The sequence below is a fragment of the Glandiceps talaboti genome, chromosome 5, assembly GCF_964340395.1.
Source record: "Glandiceps talaboti chromosome 5, keGlaTala1.1, whole genome shotgun sequence".
NCBI lineage: Eukaryota > Metazoa > Hemichordata > Enteropneusta > Spengelidae > Glandiceps > Glandiceps talaboti.
The window spans coordinates 4,513,734-4,541,707 of NC_135553.1; the positions used below are offsets into that span (position 1 = coordinate 4,513,734).

General features: G+C 34.9%; 1 protein-coding gene across 1 annotated transcript; it reads right to left on the bottom strand.

Annotated features, from left to right (window-relative positions):
- LOC144434817 (DCN1-like protein 3) lies at positions 1-27,889 on the bottom strand. The gene is made up of 2 exons (XM_078123327.1): positions 27,676-27,889; positions 1-5,456 (listed from the first exon to the last, which is right to left on the bottom strand). The coding sequence occupies exon 2, from the start codon at positions 5,345-5,347 to the stop codon at positions 4,400-4,402; it is 948 nt and encodes a 315-aa protein (XP_077979453.1). The 5' UTR covers positions 5,348-5,456; positions 27,676-27,889; the 3' UTR covers positions 1-4,399.
- Positions 27,890-27,974: the final 85 nt, after the last annotated feature.

Genomic DNA, 27,974 nt, shown 5'->3' on the forward strand with positions numbered 1-27,974 from the left:
TAACAGTTAATTTTGGCTTTTACTATGGAATTATATTACAAAGTCAGTTTTTTTTTTCTATTCTTTTACAGAATGTGTAAAACACAGACATTTTACGGTGTATAGTGGTTTACAGTACAATAACAGTTGGTGAAACTAAGCAAAAGTTTTCAAAAGAGTTTTCTCTCATGCAGAAACTTATCTGACAAGCAAACATAATAAAAGAAATTAGTAAAAAATGATAACACTACAAAACTTATACATAAGTAGAGCACTTTGTTGTATCTTAACACCTGCATTAAAACTTGCACATTGTAATATCATTTTCTTTTGTACGTTCTAGTTAAAAGTCAAGCTGTTTGTCTTCTTGTAGGCAATGGCGATGATATTTTTCTACGTTTTTCACTGCAATAATCTTGTTAAAATGAAACTGTTACTGTATTCATTGCTGCCAAAATATGCATTTCAAATATCACTTCTGAAGTCTGAGCACATGCATGTATGTTTTTGAACAAGTGAAACTTGGTAGCTATTTTTCATGTGTACAATATACATGGTAAAACATAAGTCAGTTTGCTGGTGAGTGTTTGGATTTGACCAAAAAAAACCCCCACCATTTGAGTCTAATGTTATAGCTCTACATCCACATAACTATTGAGGTGGATGATCTATTTTCACTCTGTGGCAGTTGCAGGCAACAAAAAACATCTTCCATGCAAATTAGCTAAACGAAGACATCAAACATGGATATAACCTCCTAGTATGTAAGATATGATGTGTTGTGCCACGCTATCAGTTATCATTCCGCATCTGTCCTAAACCACAAGTCTGCGGCTGCAAGACTAAGAAGCCTGATAGGGCTGAACAAGAAGATGTATCTCAGTCTATACCCCCCCCCCCCACCCATTAAATTGTTACATCATATATTTACAAACAAATGAAGAACTTCATGTTTATATGTTCATTTCATTTTCATGTAATCTTAAGATGGAAAAGATTTCATTTCACAAAGGGCTCAGGGGGACACACTCCATGAGATGTAATACTGATCTAAATTTGATGATAGTCTGTCATGTGATACAAACAGACTTCAGGCTGGTTCTATGGTGATCTTCTAGGTACATGGACCAGCTTTTCAGAAGTATCTACAAATACTATGTTACATACTCTATGCAGTCTCAGACTATTTGAAATATAGATATGCAATTTCTCTGTAAATTGTACTCTTATACTTTCACCAAGTAGTAAGCTAAACTGACTTGTAAGGGCCATACAGCATAACTTGCCACTCACACAGTTTCTAAAACAGAGTGACATTCTGGCATTACCATGGTAATGTTATGGATAATATATAATTGAAGTTTTTTTCCTGTAAATAATACTCAATTTGGGGAAAACTACAAGAGATCAATATTATTCAGTTCAAACATATTCATGGTAGACAAGTTACGTCTATATAAATTGCAACGAATGAACAAAGTTGATTGAAATTAACACCAATTTACTGAATTTTAGGAAATTACATGAATGAAATTTTCAACTCTTAACTATCTTAAACATCTTGCAATGTTTCTGGCCACTATAAATGTCCAAACATATTCACGTAAATTGCAAATTGATGACCAAAATTGAATGAAAAAAAATTGATGTCTTTCTGAATTCTATGAATTTGAATTTGTTAACTATCTGAAACATGTCATAATGTGTGTTTCTTGTATGCATTGACCTTTCACCTCATATCCAACACTTCTTTCAATCCTTTTTTTTGTAAGCTATGGCACCTGTTGTGTAAATTTTGATTTTCATGAATATAATATAAATGTAAGACCTATATGTTAATAGAATTCATAAATATTTCAAATAAAAATTATCACTTTTAAGTTCCTTCACCTTGACAAAGTAAGTCATAATCTCAGTAAGGCAGTCCAAATGAACAAAGATTCTGACAACAGTGTCTATTGTACTTGTAAATTATATATATACATACTGTTGGTATGAAAAATATGTTCTGAAGTTGAACAAGATAGGAGTTAGTGGACTCGGGACTGACATAACAAAACATTTACATCTTTGATGAAGAACACTGTTGCCAAAGGAGTATTTTGAAACTGAGCAAGAGGCTAGTAGAGAGCAAATAAGCTAATGGGTACATAAATGTTTCAATATTCTTTACATATAATGTTATTTCAGAAAATGGTTATATTTCACCTTTGTGGTAAAGGTTAAACATAGTCATCATGAAGGTCACCTAAATTATCAATAACCAAATATTTTCATCACACACACAAGACAAATGTAAATGCATTCGAGGTGGGTTCATACAGAACAAAGTCATGACTATGTATGTGTCCCATGTTGGTCACTTGAAATCAGATGTCAATCATACTATCCATCGCCTTCCCACTTATAGTGCTGTGCAAGAAATGGCTTCAGCTTGACATGAGACTGAAGGTGAAGGTGAAGATCAAGATCATTTGGATCACTGTTACTGTGTGTATCCCTAGTTCAAAAACATAACTAAATTGTTACGAAAATCTGTGAAATCGGTGCACAGATGGGGTATGGTATAGTAGCTCCATCTACACAGCAACTTTTGTTGGCTAATAAACTAGTGACATAACACCCCTAAGTGATCATATAGTGACATAAGACACTAATGTAATAAAAGATAAGCTATACATATGTGGAAGTAATTACAGAGTAACTGTTTTCATATGTTTCTGATTAGACCACATCCACACATCCACTGCACTGAGTGATGTCTGCCAAGTCATGCTTTGACTTAGGTTGCTTTTATCAGTCATATGCTGGTAGGGGGTGGTAGCAGATTATTAGTAGGGGTTAACATATGCACTCTTGGTTTGAGGATCATGCTACATATACCTGATACATAGCTATAACAGATAAACCTATCAAGCAATACACATACCCTCTAATAGTCTAGATGTTAATGTGGTGTTGAATCATCTCCAGAGAAATCTTGAGATTGGATACAGGATAGCACTAGACTAACACACCCTGGGATATTATGTGTGATCTTAGTAAAGTCCATGCCTACATTTCCGTCTTTCTTCTCTTCAATTTTCTCTTTTCTCAAATGACAAGAATGTGGGCATGGTATGAGAATTATAAAATTGCACGCTAGAACATTTCAACTTATTTTCCAAACTTTTTGTTGATAGTGATACCACTTCTTGTATATTTACAAAACAAGTTGATTCTCCTTCTAATAGCCTTGTGGCTATCTGGTTTGACATACAAGCTAGTCAGAACCTGTTATGGTGTGTAAGACATTTGTTAAGCCAGTCTATTGGCTAACATATAAACAGTGGGTCACTAGAGTTTGCATTTTCTAATGGTAGAAAGCCAGCAACTGCCATTTTGAAAATGGATCATGCCCTCCATACTGTAGTTTACAGTGTTACCAGGTGCACAAGAATTACTGATACGCATATTAAACTTTGTATATGACAGCATTAATTAAGGTATCTCTTAATCATCCCATGAAAATGATATTGTGGATGCCAATTTATATACAGACACAATAGTTGACCTCATTAGCTTTCTAAAATAGAGACTCTTTCTTACACTGTTTATTACATGAAATGAGAACACAGTTTGTACTTTTGTGTGGCATTACACACTTACAGTTACATGTAGTTGTCCTTGCCAGGAGGTGTCACACTTATTGAAACACTTAATAACTTGTCAAAATAAACATATACTACACGCATTATGAAGCCTGTATTTAAACATGCCACCAAGATGATGACGATGATACAAACAGCTTTGCTGTTCACTTTGAAAAAAAAAGCTACAAACTTGAGTTGAAAAACTAAAATGTTTTGTTCTGAATGAGACTCGGCTGGTGTGCAGACAAGTCTTATGAGAACTTTGATTGAGTTAAGTGCTTTACTGTGTCATCCTAATCATGGACATAAAGCAACATTGCAAGCTGACAACGACTGGTAATAAAATGTTCCATATCATGGACATTACCACAATTCACTATGTACAACAGAAATATGAGAAGAGGTGCACCGAACACAGGTGATTAACAGACTCAGGAAATTCCTCACATCCTTCAATCATGCCATAGTGTACAAATGGCCTGACTAACAGACAGATGTTCTGGAATCTGAGTCAGTGCACAGCTGAACTGTGCAGTTTGGTCTTGTACTATCTGTTACATCCACCTAATCAAGGTCATAGGTTGCATCTAACAACTGAAAATGGAATATTGGTATTCGTTCAAATCAGGGCTCCTGGTTCATAAATAGCACTTATCAATGAATACACCTGCAGCACGCTACCACTTCCCCTCCCATCTTGGATGGAATCTTCCAATGGCTTTTAGCCCCTTGGATTCAAGGATATAAAATACAACAATGATATTTGTTCCACAATGTTGGGCTTATTTTTAGTAATAATATACTGGTAAGTTCCTCTCTTGCGTCCTTTCTTCACTCCCAGACTCTTTTGCTTTCTCTTTTTCCATCTCGTATTCTACAAAGTCGTCAAAAAGACTTGGCCATGCTTCGTTGTCATCATACCCTGTGAAGTCGGCACCCACAACCTCTGTGAAATTCAAGAACATGTTCCAAGTATCTTTGGAAATTCCGCGAATTTGATTGACCAAAAGGAACTGAATCCACCGTTCTAGGATTGCTGGCTCCCTGTTTGTAAACACAAGTTTCCACAAAGGTATGGCAATATCACACGGTAACGATCGCTGTCCCCCTTCTAAGTCTAAGCCAAACGTGAATGTAAATCTGTACAGGTCCTTAAACTTGGTTTCATTCTGTGCCTCTTCCAGCAAATCTGGAAATTTGGCCTGAATACCCCGAATGGAATCTGCTTTGAGAGCTTTGCAACCGTCCACAAACTCTTTCCTTGTAAATTGACACATTGTCACAGCTTGGAATTTCCATGCCAACACAAGCACTATGAACTCGGCAGGATCAACACAAAGGTCCTGACAGAATTTTTCTGTGCCTTCGGCCAAAATACAATCTTCAGTTTCATCCTTGTATTGTTCAAAGAGACGGTTTATCTTAGACTCTGATATATCTCCTTTTGGTATATACGACCGCCGTCCACTATCCAAACCATTACTCGTCTTTCGTTGGACCGTTGGCATTTTGGCTGTGTGTGACCCATTGGAATAGTAATCAGTTCTACTGCTGCGTACACTACCAAGGCTTTGTTGAGTATGAGAAGGTGGGGGTGGGGGTGGTGGGTGTGTAGGCACTGTTGTCATACTAGTGGGTGGGTACGACTGCGTCTGAGATGGGTCTGTTGACTTTGGTCCACCATTTTGTTCTGCTGATGGAGTGGGATCAGCACAGCTGGACAGACACTTGCCCATTGGTGCAGCTGATGGCCAACTATCACAAGATGAAAATTTTCAATAATCCAAGTAAATGGATATCGGTTCCCATTAATTCATCGAGAAGCCATCACAGGTATTCATTGACCTGAAGTAAAAAAAAAAGAGAGAGAGAGCAAGAATGAGTATTTAAGCAGTATTAATATCAGCTGGCATGGAATTAGTCCGCCTACATGTATAAGCAGTGGCTTACATTTGACATCCCTTCTCTTACTCACATAATGGCCGACATAAAAATTTGAGGCCTATAAGGCTATAGACAGGCTACCGTGTGACTAACAAAACATTACTTTGTGAGGAAAACTGACAGACACTACTTGCAGGGAAAAATACAGCAAAATAAACTTTTCTAGCCATATTTAAAAGGAATACATGTACATGTAGGCTTTATTGTGCACATATGGTATTGCACACTGAAATACTTCCAACCAGTGTTTCAATAAACATATTTATTGATGACAGTTGTGATTGATATACTACATTTGTTTCTCCATCAATCATAGACATACGGTACACTTAGTTAAAACTGACATTATCAACTTCACAATGTGTTACAGCCATCAATTTAACTATCATCGTATTATATTTCTATATTTGTAAGCAATATTCCAATTACTTGGTGTGAAATTACTTGAACATTGAGTGATCCATTTAGATTTCTGTATGATATACAGAATTTTGCTATCTACAGGATAACCCTTTTCACTTTCTCTTCTGACATTTCCATTTTTGCAATGTACATGAAACATAGCTATCAGTTAATAAAGTATGTGTGTAGGTGGCTATATTGTACTGGTATTACAGCAAAATCTAATTGTGCATGATACAAGTATTTCATCGATAACTTGATTCCCAATTCCCAAAGTGGAAGTCTTAAATTGGTTGTACAAGATATGACACTTGCATTAGAATTAGAGGTCCCTGTAACTATACATTATTCCTATTACATAATTACTTCAATTTCTTAAAAGTGTCCTACATTGCAACCAAGAGCTGTCTATATGGATAGATAGATGTGACATTATACACACAATATATATATTAAGTAGGAACTCTACAAGGTTCAAATTGATATCAATACCTTTCAAACATCAATTCTTACTTTAGAACACTCCATGATATTAGGTCCAGTTTTCTTGCAATAATTTGTTATTCTTTTATATCATCTTCCCACTCATTTTTTTAAAGACTAAATACACAAAAATTCAATTATTTGCCTATTTCATTTCCCCCTACCAATTACATACATACATATGGTACATGTATACTTATTTGCGGTAGACAAATCGCTCTGAATAAAATTTTGAATCAGGCAATTCATTTTGGGTGCAAGGGATAGACATAACACAAGGAGCAAGTATTGAAATCTAGTATATTAACATGTATGCTGTATTAGACCATTATTTGATGCTGGATACATATTCAATTTCATACTGTTACTGCTTTCATCAATAGTGAAACCATTACCTGCCATCTGGTAAAACTTAAAGGGACGGTCACTCATTTTCATCCTTTTTGAAAACTATACATGTATATGGTTGTTGTATTGTTTCATCTGCCTATAGCCTGACATCCTTCCTGTTCCACACTGCTATTAATGTAACTTTTCAAGAAATTGAATCCCCTGTGGTTACAGTAGTAAGGATTCAATGCTTGTAAAGCTAATCACCTTGAAAATAATAATAAATGTTTTTGAAATAGACAAACAACAAAGTGTATATTCTATAAGTAAACTTTTTAATTAGTTGATTCCATCTCATGATTCCCTGCTAATCATATAATCCAGTTCAGTTCAATTCAGGTCTTGTCGTCATGTTACATTTGATGTAACTCTATTTTATCATTTCATACAGAAAACACAGACACACAGTAATGAATAAATCAGTTTTATTCCAACACATCTACCAAAACCAGACAGCTTTATATTCTGCACTTCAGGGACACCAGGAAGGGTATCTCTTATTGGGAAATGACATGTCGTTCCTACACATTACAAACATATACCAGAGCACACTAATACTAATAACATAATTTCTGGTCTGTACATTTAGACACATTTAGATTACCAGTCAGTATGTATTTCATTAGATTATCCTTCAAATATCTACAGGTACCGGATATATCAATCTGGTTAACGTCAAATATAGTAGATGGCTATTTATTTACAGTTAGCATTACATTTGTATTTTGCTTCACATAGTGTCCTCTGTATCATTATACAGTATATTCATGTTTTGTCTTGATCACCACCCCCTACATATGAATGACGCCCATAGGAGTAAACATTCAAATCTTGCATGTTGAGTAACCTATTCTATCAATGGCAATGCATCTGACATCGAAAACTTATGTGTATTAGTACCTCAGATCACTTTGTTTGACCATAGACAGTGGCCCCTCCACTGTCTATGGTTTGACTAGAGCTTGAGCACGCTGCACAGACAATGATGTTATTGTTATTAATATGTTTTGGTCTGCTTGTTTTCAACTTCAATCCTAGTATTAACTGTAAGGCAGATTTTGATTGGTTACATGAACCTGTGAGATTCGAACATGAACTCTTATGGTAGTCAGTCAGATGTCAGAAGAAAGGAGAGCTTACATGTACTATCAAAACAAGAAAATCGAAAAACAAAATGACAATAAATGAGGGAAACAGAGGCACATTTTGTAAATAAAGAAATCAAGCTGATTTTACTACATTAGATTTTAATCAGATTGCAGATGTATGTATCTAGCTTAGATTGTTGTAGAGGGGTTAAATACCTCACCTAGGTAAATGCCAAGATACAGTACTGGCTAGGTATGTATACAGTTACTTAAAGTTACCATGGTTACCATGTCAGATTAGGATTTAAGTTTGGGCAAGAAAAGAAGTTGTCTTTCCAAGCTATACACAATTTGACCCTGTACAAAAGAATGATCATATCTGAATCCTTCTGACTCCACTGATAAGATAAACTAACCTGTTAACCTAGGAATTAATTATGGGCCTTTACAGTTAAGAACTCTGGAGATTACTGTGTACTAAAGGCTTTTCTTGTGGAGATTATTCACATAACATGCTTGGAAATACTAGTACCCCCCCCCCCCCCCCCCAATTGTCTCAACAAAGTTATCCCAAGATCATGGTTTCTGAGTTGCCCAGTATAAAAAAAAACATTTCACAGGCATCATTACCCTTTCATCTTGTCTATACAAGGATAAAGTTTTTCAAATAACAAATTCTGATGAAAAACCTAAGTTTACCCATTATTGTAGACCCTCTGTGGTTTACCTTACAGGCCACCTATTTGTACATGTAGATGCCATATACATGTACAAGGTTACTTCTCAATCTCAATATCATTAATCCATATAGCAATCTCAATATTAGTGCAACAATGAACTCTGGCAATGACACAGGTTGAACCATACAGACAAACACAAACATGTTAACTATATCAATTAGCATCTCTGTTGTCTTCCCTATGGGAACACACAGGAAGTGAACTTTTCACAAAAGTTACTCTTTTTTTTCCCCCACACAACGAAAGACTTGTGACAACAACAGCTTCAAGCTTTCCATCCCCATCACAATAATGGCACTATAGCTTTGATGTCAAAGCATGCACAAAGACAACACTGTCAGTGTTAGTGTTAGTTCTAAGGTTCAATCTCTGACTCACAACATCATAGATCCTTCAGACCTCTTTGTCTTTGATTGTCATTGTCATTGTCATTGGTTCTCAATGTCAACATGTGTCATCTACAGATTCATAGAGGCGGGGACCTTTTCATCCACTGTTCTCTTATCATAAAACAAACCTCTTTTCAATGATGTTTGTTTTCATTTCACATTAACAATACTCATCTTGCAAAACATCTGTAATATTTTGGGTTAGTAAAATTTGATCACCTTCAAACACACCATATTGATAGTGGCAATAAAGGTAACTGACAATGGATGAAGGTTATCTAAGTGGATGAGGACATTCGTTATTTGCTCTCCTGTAGACTTGTTCAAGGCTGGAGTATTTGCCAGTATGACATGGATTTGAAGGAAAATATCATACAGAGCTCTAATTGACATGACTGTCAGGGTTTTAGGTCAGGTCTGATCAGTCTTGATGATTTCACTGCCAGTTAATTTCAGATTTAAATTCAAAGAGGAACTTGCTGTTTTTATTTCACTGAAATATCATGCATGGATGAGAAATTGACAACAATTTTGGTTTTTAAAATGTAAAATAACTACAAATCATTTTTCATGTACTGAATTTCATATATCCAAGTTGCCAACCTTTTTCTGACAGCACTGTGCATTTATATGTATGTGTCTTTTATGATCCATCATTGTTTTACATTATGTGGGATCTAATTTACTGTGCATTGAACCCACTGAAAAGTAAATTGCAGTACCTTAGTTCCTGTGGCATTATTTGCATGGCCCTCAGACTGAATTTTGCAATATTAAGTGAACTTCATGGGGTGTTCCTCAGGGTAGAATTGTGAAATGCAGATGTTCGTTGCTAAGGAATAAACAACAAAGGCATGAATATTTATAGGGTTGTTAAAGTACAACACAGTATGTCATAAAGACATATAGGAAATAACAGACCAGACCAGAGTATGAAGAAAGAGACACACAGACCGAATGATATACCTCAGTCCTAGTAAATGTCAGCACATTAGGCTACTAAAAAGCCCCATGTTCATAAAGATAGATTACCAATACATCAGATAAACATCTTACAGATCTGATTTTTGCAAAATTTCATACAGAGAATCATGAACAAAGACACACATTTTGCTGTATATTAATATAATATAAAGACTTTATATTATTACACTTCAGTGTTGAGTTGACCTTGAGTACATTTCAACTGTCTGGTTGTCATGGCAACATTTCCACTACATGGTCCCATAGAGCCACCAATGCATGTGTGTGCAGACCTATTTATTACTATGTAACTCAATTTCAGTGCATTATCATGGTGGAAAAACTGACACATACCCAGAAGCAGAACACGCTGATATGAATGCCAGCAATTAGAGTGTAGTAAAATACAAAATGCATACATGGTTGATGCATTCCCAGTGGTACAGACCTCAACAAAGTGACTATAAATTGTATGCGATGAACATGGAATGAAAATGTGTATGTGTAAAGAGTGGACACATTTTCTATAACCTTTCATTGGTCACAAAAAATCTGGAGAACTAAATGTACAGTGCATATCAGAGATTTTAGATTCTGAGAAAGTGTTTGTATTGTAATGTAAACTACACTACAGCCAAAATGATGTTGGTTTGGTGTTTCATGACAATTTGTACACACATTCAGACACTTTCTAATGCAAAAGAAACAATTACATAGGTGCCGTGCACAGTGGGAATGCAGAAGTAGTCAAGTTGATATGTTGATTTTATCAGTTAGAAAATAAACAATTGCAGACATCAAAATCATCAAGTCCATGTGTAATGTTTTCATCAGAAGCCTATTTTGACTGTACTGTGAAAGAATACTAAGGTTTATCATTGTTCAATGTGATTGAGCAAATGACCCTACTGTGTTTATTGTGTCTCTGTTATTGATGAAATATGTTTATCTTTTTGTCAAAAACATAATGTCCCATGAGTGAAACACCATTTTAGCTGTACATTGTAAGTCTTATATCTGTCAGTTATCATTTTTCTTCTACTACGCCAGTCTCTGAAGAATAATAATGTGAAATTGATCCACATGCTTGCATACACATGTGATGTTGATAAGGTCTTGCACACAGTAGTGTACAGGACCAGCTTATCACAAGTAGACACATTGGGGTCATCATCCATACTGGCATACTGTGCTGCCATGACCTCAAACACCTTGACCTGTCTACATTTTCTGAATCACTACCAACTCAGTATATTGGTATAATTTACTCTGTCATCACTTACACTTCAATGCACTGTTCAGAATGTCAGTTAATAAGTGATTCATGGAACATTGCTACATTGTACACATGTATGTATGATTAAAAATGGGCCCAGTCTGAGATTTTATGGTGTGTGTGTGTGTGTGTGGGGGGGGGGGGGGGATCTTCGTAAGTTTCTCTAGTCTAACTACCATGTGTTGAAACACAACTAGGAACTGATAAAACTGTTTCAGATATGACATAAAAATGACATTGTGACATACGTTTTTTGGTACAAAAATTTCAATGTTTATTCACTTGCCCATTAATCCATGTTGTTATTTTTGTAATAATATACATCATCATTTGACTGTTGCTAAGGGCACTGTCATGGTTGCTAGGACCAGTTGTGTCAAGAAGTTTTGAACAGTATCTGCAAAATAACACCTCAAGAAACATTCCCACATAAATTCTGCCCCTTTCACCATTTAGTTTTTTTTACCAAAATTGAGATTTGTAGACCTAATTTACATATGGCTGATGGGATCACCAATTTCATGCTGTGAATGCACCTTCATATACACACCCAAGACACATCTTCAATAAATTTCAGTAGTTTTGGAATTAAAGATTTTTGACCAAAAAGACACATTTTTATACCTAATTTGCTTAATCCACATACCACTAAGAATGTTCCCACCAAATTTCAGACCAATCTTCCCAGTACACACAGACACAGACACAGACACACAGACACACACACACACACACACACACAGACACACAGACACACACACAGAGACACAGACACAGACACAGACACACACACACACATACACACACACACACACACACACACACACACACAAATATTTCATCATGCCTACAGCACTACTGAACCTCAGTTCAGTTTTGCTAAAAAGAAATTTTATATAATATGATGTATACACACTGAATGAAATGTCACTTATAGTCAGAGAACAAGCACATGTACATGCATTCAATGTCACCAAATAAATGTATATAGCACTATTAGCAGTGAGCAACATGCAACATAATTATATCACACAAGCTATTAACATTTGTCTTTGGGGTCACACAAATCTATTGCAGCCAGAATACATAATCTGGTGAAGGAGGTGACTGGAGTTCACTGTATCATGCATGTATACAGACTCCATATGTTTGTGATTCACACATTAGATTACGACAGGCAAAATCCTCCTCTGTTAATTGAAAACTATGTCCTCCACATTTGCTAACTGACACTATAGTATGTGAGGCATTTATTTGAAACATTCCACTGACAATGCTGTATTCAGTAGCACTGAATGATGGGTGTCACCATCTACAGGTGTACGTCAGCTGCAACATTCTCCTTGATGTGCATGAATAGCATAGTGATTATAGGGTCACTGGATATCACACTGTATCATCCTTTTCAAATTTAACGGATCAGAAATAAACAATTCAATGAATGTCTACATTTGTATCTGTATATAAACATTACCTTATAGTTATCGTTACTAATGATTACATATGACATACTACCAAATTCAAGCTTTAGATATTAATAATGTCACATTATGTGGGTACCTTTCCAGACTCTTTACTCAATTTTATTGATATTTTTTACATTCATTATATTTGATATTTCCATTTCCATTCTATTGATTTGATGTTTTGATTTCATGACAGTCGAACTGATATCATTCTTGCATTTCTTATTTTTATCACTTTCCCTTGATGTGCTAATTCCTTGCCAACAACACCTCAATAGATAGAATGTCTCATTATCATACAACCTGCTATCACATGTAGATGTATAACAACAATTTCCTCTTCATAATCACCACATCAAGGACTGCTTTCCTCACTCAGAGAAACAGATTTACGGAGTTCAGAATATTCAACTTGGGAACAGAAAGTCATGATACTAGCTGTAATTCTTTAAAATTAGGTGATTGGTCTGAAGTCAGAATGTGTCAAGTCTTTCTAAACTGGCATGATGAATGGCACTGTACTGTACTTTTAATCAGAATTGTACATGTGTGGTTATTTTATCGGCTGAAAGAACTGCCATGTCCCTATGTAATTCTCACATAGACCATTGCACTAGATTACACGTTATTGTAAGAACTGTGAACTGCAAAGAGTACATCCATCCAGCAATAAACTGTTAATAAGTCAAACCTCAATAAATAATGGTACTTGCAATTAATTGGCCAATTAGAGATTCAGTCCCATGTGGATTTGTAATACCCACTGACTGTCAAAATGAAATGTTGACTTGCCAACTACATGACCTATATGCCCACTGTAGTGTGTACACAGCTCAAGAACACTGTCATTGGCGTCAATACATTCTGTAACTGTGTTGTACATGTACAATACTTCAATATACAGTAAGTAGACACTATACATGTCAGACTTACAGATCATAATGTGAATTACGGGGCCATTAGTGATTAGCTAAAAAATTGATTTTCATTTTTACAGTACACATTACACATGTCAATCATTAATTGATCAAAGCATTAATGACTTTTCTGATTTCACTTTCTCGCTATTAGCTACAGTATTTTGTTGAAAACAATGTTTGTTCAAAGGTGTCATCCTCCCCAGATTGAACAAAGCACAGACTAGATTAGACATATGCAAATGCATAAATCATTATGCATGACCGTTGCAAATACTTCAAATACATTACAGAATACAAACATGTGATATACAATGTACTAGTATCCCATCCAGGGATCCACATGTAATTCTTTTTTAGTTTTTACACTCATATATATTTTAAATGCATACTATACATGTACCACACCCCATCAACCAATTATGTACATCTACATGTACCTTTGTAGGTATGACATTCACATACTGCATACTAATTAGCAACAAACAAAACTGTGTCAACATGATCACTTACAAGGTAATATTTCTATAGAAACACAGAAATACAACCTGAAACTTTGAAACTTTTAAAGGATCACTGGAAAGCTGTTCAGAAAAAAAAAAGAATATAATTTCATAATGGGTGAAAAAAAAATAAACGTGGCATAAGCTGTGTCATCCCTACCTACATATAATTTGCTTTGACAGACATGTTATAGATGACAACTTAAGTGCTAACATTTACCATAATTAAAGTAAGTATATATGCATCTTCCATCTCTTTTTTTATTTGACAGTTTTTATCTTGATTTACAAGACTAATGATACAACCCTGTAAATAGACTTGTTCTGAATTGTCATGCTACATTCCAGTTGTGGATCTCTTTCTTCATGCATGTTATATTACAATTTATCTTACACATAATGTAGTGGTGATAATAAACCCATGATGTGTGTTCATGTGTCATGGAGAGCAACCTGACTATTCAAATATGTGCAGAAAGTATCATTATACAGTTCAGTTGAACAAACATCACAATTATGTACATTATTTTGTATACTTAATCATTCTGAACATGAAACATACACATTTGTGTGTACATAACTGCTGCCACAGCTAAATTACTTTCACAAAATTGTAAGAAATAGAGATATAACCAGATTCTATAGATTTCAAATAACCATTCAGTGCTTGATAGAGAGCCTATCAGTTTGAGATTTTCAATTTCGTCTCAACTTATCAGAATAAATAATCCAAATCGGTGCATTTGATATGTAATATTAGTATGTACATGTATATAGTTTAAAAGGTCTCCCCACCAAAACAGCATTATAAATGTACACTGTACAGCATTCATTCTAGCACTTAGACCTCATTTACATACATTTATCAGATCTACTTATGCCATCACATTAGCGTATATATAGCTGGGTATTAAGATGTATAAATGTATATGTGTGCATGTCTCAAGACATCAATGATATTCTACTTTTTTGTTTTAGCATACCTACAAGTTCATGACTAAAGTACATCATTTTACTATGAACAATCTCTTGTATATTTCTGTCATATCTCAAACAATTTGCTGTTTTTGACATACAATCATTTAATACAAATGCAAATATGCAGTCAGATGGAGACATTAGCAAATCCTTAATAAAAAATGATGTTCTGAAAAGCTTGCTTGCTATGAAAGGATGGTAAAATGTACATATATGTTTTATGGTCGATACTTTAATGCAAGCACATGTAGAGTGTATTCAAACACCAGACTGACAACAGTCTGTCATCTACACATTTTGAATATATTCATACATGTACATGTATAACATACAAATCATGCAACTACATTTGTATACAATATCCACTATGATGATGATGATGATGAAGAAACTGTCACAGTCTGATAGATGTGACTATTGTAGCAGAAAGAAATATAAATACGACTATATATGACTTGTACACGTAGATATCCACATAGGTAGCTGTCAGGAAAAGACATCGTTTTCAAGGCTCATGACAGGTAATGGCCATATTGTTACTCATTTGACAGTAATTCTAAATACACCTGGTGTCTACTGTCTAGGTTAAAGGTCAGTTCCTCACCTCTTATGACCCTTGAATAGTGTAACTGTTCAATGCTCACTAGTGCATACATATTACATCCAGAATGCAACAGTGGCGTTAAAAGTTATTTCTGTTTATTTGGACCAGTACAAATGTACCTCTAAAATGTTGTCTATCTGTACAAATGTATTATTTGTAAAGTTTTCATTTCAATGATCAGTTCTCTGTACAAGCACGCTATTTAATTCCAAAGCGACATTCATGAAATTTATGACAAAGAAATTTCCAAATATGTAACAATAAAATTTTTAATAAAAAAATAGCATTATGACTGTACATAAATTGATTAAAGTATATATCATCAAATATTTACACAATGAATAGAACTATAAATTGTACTTCATTCTGTATCCAGGTAGATGCACACTTGGGAATGTCACATGTACACTACATCTTTTTTATAAATGTATGTGCTGAGTGAATTAATTGACATACAATTCCAGACATCTGTATTAATGCATGTAATTCATTGCATATTATGAAGCAACAGTTAGTCAAAGATAAGAGAAGCCATCTACAGACAAAATTTCCAAGCAGGAAAGTCATATTTTTATAATGTTCCAAGAGGTCTGTGTTTCATTTACAAGGTTTTCATTTTTTTTAAATTAAATTTTAACTTCGAAGTTTATGGATGGTCAATTTTGCTTCGAAAAGCATTACCGGTACTCTTAATAAAGTCTTAACAATTAAATTTTGGTCAATCACTATTAACACAAATACACAAACGACTATACTTTCCAAGGAAATTATACAAATGTACTGGGTATGTCCAAATTTGCTAGTACTAGGATATATTGAAAGCTATTAATGAAATGAATTGTATAGTTGATTACAGGGTAGGTTTAAGCCCTTCCCTATTAAACATCAGACTGTGTCATAGCCTAGAATTAATACTGCCATGTTTATACTAATATCTAAAAGGAAATGAAAAAACTCTGTAGTTGGCATGGGACTCAGGGTAACAAGTTGTACTACGTTCATATACATTGTACTTATTATTTGCACATATATTGCAGTTCACTGTACAAATGTATGTTATGATGTACATGTAATGAGATTTCCTGTGAACAGTTAGTTAGTAACACTTTGTTCCAATCTGATTAAAATCCGATGTAGATTTCAGCTAGTCGTTCATTGCTATTTTACCTTCGTTATTTTGCCTGAATTGACCTTCGTGGTACATGTTTACGTTTTTATCCTGATCGCCTCCTCTACATCACTTTGTTCATCATTCAGGAAAATCAGGTTGGCGTACTGGAGGAATACACAAAAAATCACCAACCGTTTTGTCTGCACATGTTTATAAAGAGATTTTATTTTTAATATGCAAGATGTGCAGCATTTTGGAAGATGTTTATATACAAGATAACATGTTATTTCAGGCTGGCTCAGTGAATCTTTATACATGTAGTTATGATTTACGATAGTGAGGAATAGCTGCAGCCTGGCTTGGTACATGTAGTATATATAATGTATGGACATGGTAATGGGCTCATTACCAGTTTATCAAGGGAATCATAAAGAGACAATGATTTATTGAATTGTATGTCTAGTACTGGTACATCATTTTAGCTGTAATATTTGGGTGTCAGGGGTATTTAAAATACACACACAGAAAGTATCAGTGTATTTCATTTTTAATTTACATGCTGCTGTAAGGGGAATTAATTGCATGTCATGGCAGCAACATTTCAGACTGTCTGGATTACAGAAATGACATGATATATTGACTTTGTTCAATAAGACTCATTTCCCTGCAACTTGTTGGTATACATGTAGATCATAGAACACAATAAACATGGCTGTCACCCAGTAAGACTGAAGAAAGTCCTAGCCTTTAATCACACAGGACATCAGGCTGTTTTTTTCCCAAAGAATACATAATTTTGGAGAACTAGGGGTTTGTAATTTTTAGCCAAAAGGCTTGAGCATACACTATGTAGGTATGGTCTGACCATAGACTCTCCAAGGATCTATGGTCTGAGCAACATATTGTAACTCCATACTGAAGCTTTTTAAGTATTTCATGTTTTGGAATTACCATTCAAAATGTGCTACAACTTAGTACAAGGTACATGTGCATCTGACCTTGAAGAAAATGTCAAGGTTGAGGTAAGAGTGTACATTTGAAAACAAAACATCTTGGGAAGTTTCAAGTTATATTTCTGCACAGTGCAAAATCTGTGTGATAGGTAATGAATGGCTCAAATTAGGATGGTCAATATCATGTAGTGAATGAGTCATTGTACCCTCCATGAGACCATTCTGGTCATGACACTTGACCTTCACAAGCCATCTTTCACTCAGACTTGTACATGTGTAAAATGTATATTTACATAACAACAGAATGTCTGTCACATGGCTGAGAACAAGTTGCGAAACTAACTATACACACATATACATCATGTAGTATGTACACCTTTGCTTTGTGTCCTTCATGTAGGCATAATTGTGCTAAACACAAAATTACTACAATACTAGCTACTGGCAGATCAGATGCATCCACAGAAGTGTAAAATTCTACCTCATCATATCACCATGGGAGGTGGCCTTGAAGAAATCAGAATTATTTTTGTACTATTAGCCTTGATTCCCACTCCTAACAAGCCATAACAGTATTTTGAGGGAATAAGTGTACACCAAAACCACAGTTGTACTGTACAAAATATATTTTCCCAAATCCTATCATTACAAAGCACAGAAAAGACAAAATCAGCCATTGAAACTTGACATTTACAATACAAAAATATGAAAATAGTTATTCATGTGTAAACCATATGTTAGGAATATGTAAACACAGACAACTTGTGTTCAATGTGAAAACAGTCAACATTATGCAAAGTAGAAGGATTATGATTTGTGTGTTACATGATGCAAACACTACATCAAATGACACAGTTCATAAGTTCATATTATTTTCTAGCACTTGAAAGTCATGTGAGTGCGTTCTTTATTAGGGGTGACAGGCAATTTTTTCAGTTAGCTCTGACCCCTTCTAATGCAGTTTCCAACAACTATAGATATATTCTTCATATGTAATGTGGGATTGTAGTTAGCTTAAACCAAGCAGGTGAAAATCACCCTTGGTATGAAAATAGACAATGAAGAAATGAGAATCAAGCCAACCATGTGCGGAAATACAAGAAATACAGTGCGTGCAGTGAGGGTGATTGTTGAAGTCATCTTGAAATAAGTCTGAGACCCTGACTTCGGGGGCTATATGGATAAATTTACAAGTATCACTTTACAGTCACCGATACTAATATCATGAGTTTCACTTCACACTTTCAAGAGAGTACTTTAGCAGCTAGATCAAACAGAAATAAATGAAAGTGTATACACAGCAATCATTTCTAAACATTCTTGACAACCACACCGTGCTTCAAGGTATTAGTGACTGATGTTAAGGTAAATACGACCAAACAATATGGTACATTGTACGTGTGTGGTTTCAACAACATCTGCATATCTTTCAAAACTACATACTTGGAGGGGTAAATTGATGAGAATTGTCTAATTTGTGTGTACAGTTGTGTATGTGTGAAACTTTGAAAGTATGTCTGTCAGTCTCTATATGTATGTATGTATGTATGTATGTATGTATGTATGTATGTATGTATGTATGTATGTATATATGTATATATGTATGTATGTATGTATGTATGTATGTATGTATGTATGTATGTATGTATGTATGTATGTATATATGTATGTACGTATGTACATATGTGTGTGTATGTATATATGTATGTACGCATGCACATATGTACGTGCGTACATACGCATGCATGTATGTATGTATGTATGTATGTATGTAGATACGTATGTATATCATTATCAATCAGATTAAAATCTGATGTGGTGAAAGTGGCTACATTTTTACCTCTATTTCCATCGTTCACATATGCATCATATGTTTTCTAAATCACATCTGTACATGTATGGTATGGTATGGTATGGTAGGTCTACTTCTATTTATTTTGACATATGTGTCTGAGCCACACATTTTAAGGGGTCTGACCTGAGCAAAATGAGAGAATTCACCTTTCTGATAGCAGCAGATTAGCAAACTGACTAGCTAACAATGACAGACACGATTTTCAGCACGTTGCCCCCACCACTGAAAAGTGTGACAACAGTAATATAATTTCATCCCGATTCAATTACTTGTTCATTGACCCTCTCCCACAAAGGTATTTGAGAACCGTCTGTGTGTGTACAGCTACAAGTACATTTTTGACATTCTTACTCTCAAACCACAGAAACAGGGTCAATTTTCCATGAACTGAAAAGTCAATAAAGAGGACATTTTCCACAAATGAAAAGTAATCGGTGGCTTCAACTCTTATATTGCCATTTGTCTCTGTCCAATCTATGGAGGTGTCTGTATGTCTGCCTTTTAATGACTTGATGGATAAATTTGTTATATGAATTACACACCGTGTTCAAACATTTTGCCAAATTCAATATGTTATTTTGAAAACACATACATCAATAAACATTAACAGTCAAGGAGGCAGCCAGTCACTTTACAGACTGATTTCCTTTTGTAATGCATCTAACATAGACCCCATTTTATCAGCAAAGCTTTCTAAGTTTAAATCACTGTCATTTGCAGTGGCTTTTAAAAAATCTAATTTTGCACTTATTCAAAATACATAAGAACTTATTAACTTTTGATTCAAAATAAATTGATATTAGTAATGATATTAATGAAAAGAATATGAAAATGAAAAGAATTTACACTAAAAATCAACTACATTTGTATCTATGGAAAGTGCCACTTTTTGTCATATGGCCACAAAGTACATGTAACGGTGGTACCAAACATGCTGTGACTCTTTTACACTATTTGTCTCCCTACATGTAAGATGTGGGCTGAGATGACTGTTTCAAGATTGACCAAACAGTGACAAGTGACTAAACCAGCGACAGTCTTCATCCAGAAGTGACAAGTGACAGTCTTCATCCAAGTGACAAGTGACAGTCTTCATCCAAGTGACAAGTGACTAAACCAGTGAGTCTTCATCCAGAAGTGACAAGTGACAGTCTTCATCCAAGTGACAAGTGACTAAACCAGTGACAGTCTTCATCCAAGTGACAAGTGACTAAACCAGTGAGTCTTCATCCAAGTGACGAGTGACTAAACCAGTAAGTCTTCATCCAAGTGACTAAACCAGTGAGTCTTCATCCAAGTGACTAAACCAGTGAGTGTTCATCCAAGTGACAAGTGACTAAACCAGTGACAGTTTTCATCCAAGTGACAAGTGACTAAACCAGTGAGTCTTCATCCAAGTGACAAGTGACTAAACCAGTGAGTCTTCATCCAAGTGACAAGTGACTAAACCAGTGAGTCTTCATCCAAGTGACAAGTGACTAAACCAGTGACAGTCTTCATCCAAGTGACAAGTGACTAAACCAGTAAGTCTTCATCCAAGTGACAAGTGACTAAACCAGTGAGCCTTCATCCAACAGTGACAAGTGACTAAACCAGTGACAGTCTTCATCCAAGTGACAAGTGACTAAACCAGTGAGTCTTCATCCAACAGTGACAAGTGACTAAACCAGTGACAGTCTTCATCCAAGTGACGAGTGACTAAACCAGTAACAGTCTTCATCCAAGTGACAAATGACTAAACCAGTGACAGTGTTCATTCAACAGTGGCAAGTGACTAAACCAGTGAGTCTTCATCCAAGTGACAAGTGAGTAAACCAGTGATACATAGTCTTTCATTAATGAATTAATGGAATTAGTATTAGTCACATTCTAAAAATGACAGCACAAATTTATACATGTCGATGTTCACTACACTATGAAAGACCTATTCTGTAATCTTGTATGGGGAGCAATTAAAAGTGCAATTAGTTAAGTCGAACAACAAAGACCTTTTCACTGTTTCAGCTAAAATGTTGCACATACAAACATAAACCCCCTCCACTGGTAATAGACACAATCTTGACAAAACTCATCCCTAAAAACAAAGACGGCTTATTATTTCTACCACTTGTATCTTGTTTAAACTATAATCATTCATTCCAACTCCACTGAAAGGTTCAATTTCAGAACTCTGTGTGTGTGTGTGTGTGTGTGTGTGTGTGTGTGTCATCCTCTAGTGAGCCACAAACATTGACCTTTGACCTTACATTCACATTTAAATACAAGTAGTCACTTAATATAAACATAATGATAATATTAAACACATGACATGATGCTACATACAAATATATAATCATTGTGAATTCATAATAACATGAATGGATGTCACTGCAGCGATGCTATTACATGTACATTATTGTGTCTTGGAATTTCATAGACTTTATAAATAATTCACAACAGGGAATACATACATGTATCTTTCCCTTTTGCCATTACAATATTATATAAACAGTTTGCAACTATATCAATCATGGCATTCAATTTTCTCTTCAGTGACTGATGACTGAACACTTATTTGTTTTGAAAAGCTTTGAAAATGGAAAACCACAATTTAAAAAAATACAACAACTTCATGCTGTTGGTGCATGGTATAAGCTCATGCAATCATACTCTAGCAGTACATACACACGGAGTTTAAGAAAATCCCTAATTCCAGAAAAACCTGAAGCTTTGAAATCACCACCTACATGTACTTTAACCTGGGATAACATATGCTGTTTTATTTTCGTGTACTACAAGATAAGTCAGAAAAGTATATACTAAGTGTACAATTCCCACATGGGTATTAACAATATTTGCTGTATTTATGTACATGTACCTGTCTCGTGATCAGAATTACCAACACACATGTACACTGTATACCTCTAGGCATGCATTGTTTCAATCTTTTGTTACTGTGACACAAAGTGAATACATGTATAGTCTTGTAAGGGACGATCGTATTTTCACATTTTTAACCAAAATTCTATGGAAAACTTTCACTCCCTAAATGATAACTTTTGTATATACTACTGAGATGTTGATAAGTTGATAAAAATTCATTTCTAATGTGAGATATATGGTGCTGGGTTTCTGGTAGCATTTTAATGTGTTTACAATCATGTTTTTACATTATGTCGATCATAGTGGTATGACTGCTACAATTTTCATCATAGTTTACATCATATATAAGTGTTTGATGTTGAACTTGTGAATGTTCGTTACGGGAGAGGGAGGGGATTTTGACCAAACTGAATGATGTTCACTTGTTGAGCTTGTGTGACAGTGTGTGATCGTCCCTAAGATGGTTAGATCTTCATTGTATGTTAATTATCCTTGGATAGCAATAGTTACATTGTATGTATCATATGACAGTGACATATGCAGTGAATATACAGGTGTGACTTTGCAGTCATTGGTAATATTTTCAACAAGGTTACATATCTGATGGTATATATACTGTTACATGTATAGTATATATACTGCAACAAGTATGCTGATGGCAGTTAAAAGTTAATGATATCCTAACCTTCACCCAAGTGACTCAAATGTCCATTACTTTAATACACTAATGCAGTGATGATTTGACCCTTGACCTTTCCTCAATAGTGTACATACACCATTTTGATGATCATAACATTTTTATATTATACATACATACATACATACATACATACGTACATACATATATACATACATACATACATACAATGTACATACATACATACATACATACATACATACATACGTACATACATATATACATACATACATACATACAATGTACATACATACATACTGGCACATACATACATACATACATACATATGTACATGTACATACATACGTACGTACGTACGTACATACGATATGGTAATATTCTATGAATTTGAGATCATTCAACAGAGTTACTGTACATCCTGTTTTCCAAACTTTAAGTTTCTTGTGTACAAACAAATACCCCCTGGTAGAATTAAGTAGCCAAATCAGCAACTTAGACCAAGACATGTTATTTTTGATATTTCAGTTTTTAGTAAACCAATACATGTTACATGGTAAGAAGCACTGTCTGCAGTACAGAATTCACAACAGCATAATTAGTATAAAAGATTCAAAAGATATTACATCTAAAAATAACCAAAATTGAATCATCCATACATTTACGCTATTTTTGTCTACTGAATAATTTCTGCCTGTAGCTACTGATCATAATAGCAAAGTAGAAATTTTTGACATCACCCTCTAAGTCTAAGTCTAAACCACTAAAATCTTTCATGTATATTTTCCCACAATTGAAGTGGGTTTTTTATATCAACACTATCACACAGATGAGACTCAACTAATTCATATTTTGTACATCTTTCAATTTATGCTTTTGAGTCACTGCATACATGTTCCTTTGACATAATAACACAACTCTGTTATCACTTTATTAATGATTAACACGAAGGTCAAACCAGGCTTGTCATGTTATATTAGATATCTGTTATTCTACAATGGAGATGTGCTTGCCCCTTGACCAAACCCATCAACAGACAACGTAAACAAATCATGCTATTTCATTACCGTTTTACTGTCATGGTGTTTTTAATTCATTCATATACAACTTCTCTGCAGAATTTCACAAGTTATATGTGAGTTTTTGTCACCTGTCACTGTGTGAGGTACATGTGTTCAATCTGTCTTCACAGTCCACTGCCCTTCTTGACAGACAATTTAAAATCTCTCAAGTTACATGTATGTACTGACTTCAGTAGAAAAAAACCCTGAAGCTATTAATGTCATGTTGATTTTTGAGTCATGATTCATCACAAACTCTGCATTTCTAGAAATACAAATTTAACTGAAATAACAAAGATGGGTCAGGTGTGTTGACAAGGAATACTTATACAAGGAATAATGTATGTATACAAGTAGCTTGTGGATGATTTTTGCCATTTCTTTCTTGTACTTTATACCATACACTTTTCTCTGTGTGGTCTTTTTCCAAAGACACCATATCTTGTCAGCTTCTTTTACGATCTATCACACATGAGTAGATGATGTTTTGCTTGTTCTCCATGTAAAAGGCTATATAGTACATGTGTATGAATCTAAATTTACTTTGCTATTCATCATAGCATGGCAACCCATTTTTTTCTATAGCACATTCATGTTCCCTCCACAGAACAGTATAAATAACATATAAATATTCAGGTCAGAACTCTGTGAGTTGTCTTCACTACCCTTTTTTAATGCATCTGGATATCAGTCTTTGTTGAAAAGGGGGAAAGTATGCTGCATGGTGTAACCATAGATGTTGGAAAAAGTTTCTCCCTAGTGTCTATTGGTAACATAGACATCATGCTTTTATTGTACATGTGTCACAGCGTGTATAACTAAACTTAACAATATAACTAGAAGGGTGACTAAAAGTGGTTGGTGACCTTTGATTGACCCCTCCTTGAACTTCAGGATTTCAATGTATACTGTACATAGACCTGACCACTGCACTGACAGACAAAATAGAGGTCTGAAACAAACATCAACTAAATCTGGTTACAAAGAACATTTTAGCATATGTATTATCATGAAAAGTGATGACTTGATTTAAAAGGATGTGTACCTCTCCATTCAATAGATCACAGTTAGTTATAACACAATATTTGATCTGTACATGGTGCAAGTGCGTTGTTACCACTTTCCATACACAAAATACAATAAATTTAGCCATGCTTCAATTCTCAAGTTATCAACATTTTTAAATACCTGTCTATTCCCCTATCCATTGAATTTACTAATAGTTGGTGGGACATGATGCTCAAAATGTTGACTTTCTGTTCTCTTTTAACCTTTGCTACTAGAATAAGTCTGTTCTATAGTGTTATACAAAAAAAAATAAAGTTAGCAGTTGAAAATATTTCCCCAAAAGTTCTTTCCACACAACTTCCTTACAAGTACAATATGACCAATCACATGAGCTAGACAATGGTGACTCCATATCTACATTGTACATCTTCATTCACATCTTCCATGACAGACTGAAGTTTACACTTCACTAGAAAATCTGGTACATCAATTAGTTCCTGATTTTCTTACATACTGCCTGCCATCTGGAGAAATTCATTCGTAAAACTAGTCCATGCACCAATTTGCAGACTGTTGACATTTGAGGTCTCTTTATTATGTTGTATGTAACGGTAGACATAAAGAAACCAGTTAAACACACCATACATGTACAAGTATCACAGGAAGATTTTATATCCTTGTTTCCACCCACCCACCAAGCCTTGCTTGCACTATCCTCCAGCGGCTGCCCCTCCCCCCCCCCCCCCCCCCCAACTCCGGCTTATAAAAATTACTACAAACGTTATCTAAATTCTAAAACAAAATGAGATTGTATTATCAACAGAGCACATATTCAGCAAGGCCATCATAATTTAGGCTTTTCATATTACATGACATAAATCAACACCTTTGTGTACACAACTTCTATCTATGACTAAGGCCATCAAGATTACATAACTACACATATCACATAGTCAAAACAATAATAGTAAATTGAACATCAAAATATTTCCAGATTCCAGTTGTTTTAAACTGAACATTAATAGGAGTATGCAAGATATCAGCAGGCTTTTCTATAAGTCATAATTATATACATATGGTAACCAGATATAGAAACTGGTTATACAATTCCAGTATACTGCAAATCTGCTAATGTAAGTCACCAATGAAATTGTTTGACACACAAAGGACTCTTTTTAAAAAAAAAAAAACTTGCATATCAATAACATTCGACAGCTGTTCTAAATGGCTGAAAGGGTGGTGGTCTACATTGTAAAGTGAAACCACATTGGTGTATTGGATCACATGGAGACTGTACAACATGACCATGTCAAAATAATATGTATTTTTTTTTTACCAAGTCCATGGAAGTTCATTTAATATTTTTGTCTATCTTTTCCTTTCAAATTATTGAAAAGGTGAGGCAGGATATGTGAACTGCAAAAACAGAATAGAGGAACATGTATGTACCATCTCTTGTTGACAGGCATTTTGTTCACAATGTGTTTTTGACAGTTAGTAATAATCATGGCTGATGCCATACAAAAAAATATTCAACTGTATTAACTTGTGTCTATTTTTTTCAGTTCATTTCATAGCTCCATTAACATGTTATTCCCATCTCAGATATATTCTACAGTATCGAACTATTATGTACGGTTTCATGACAACAGTATTCCCATTCATGTTCAAAGCTGTTAGACATCTACATCAGACATGTCTAACTACACAGTAAACATGGGTTTTAGTAAAATAAACAATCTCTGTCACATCGGCATGTTTATTTTACGTCATTATGTTACAAAATTAATGGATATGATATTCTTGTTTCTGTTTGTTATTTGAACAACGAATCGCGCTTTTATGTTTGACCGGTCCGTCCGATCATGAGTCGGGATCCGCTCTAACCGCAATTTCTGATTATCATTGGACCTTTTCCAAGACGCGATTGTGTCATTTCCGATTGAACGGGTCATGGCCAAACTGCTGAATGTTATGGTTCATTGATTGGCCTTTAAACTTCAGATCGATGCAAAAATGACTTCTCGGTTATATGGACGACTCTCTTTGTCAATGTTACGAAAGAAGGACGAGTTGTAACAATGGTTACGTGACAGAAATACAAGATAGACTTGAAAAGTTAAGTAACTAGTGTTGGTCAAAAAACGTTGAATTCGTTCCTCGCGACTAGACTTGCGAACACTTTTGAATGTACATACGTGTGCTCTCAAATGGATTTTTTTCCATGGCCGTTCAGGTACCATCAAATCGTTAATTACCGTAACATTTTCACACTTTCTTACACAATTTTCAGCCAATTTAAACAGAATACACTCTGTTAGTCTATATATGTACATAAAATGACACCCGTACATGCTATTTGTCTGTAAGTGTAGATTAGACTTTGAGACGAACGTACGGTTTACTGTACACTTACCTTACAGTCGCAAATATTACACGTTCAGATCGTGTAGGCTATCCGTTGATTAGGCGATGATTTCAGAACATTTCTTTCCCGAGCGAGTCTAGATTGACCGTAATAAGTGTCCAATACGTGTAATGGAATGATTGTTTGGAAAGAAACAAAGACACACGTACTAGATCAGCCTTACTGATGCCACACAAAGGAGGAAGCATTTCCTTTTCGCCAGCTGCCGTGAACTATGTCTGACGTCAGGTCAATCATGTGATCACACCATGACTGCCACTGAGGGCGATGTTTGGTCGCTGCTTATT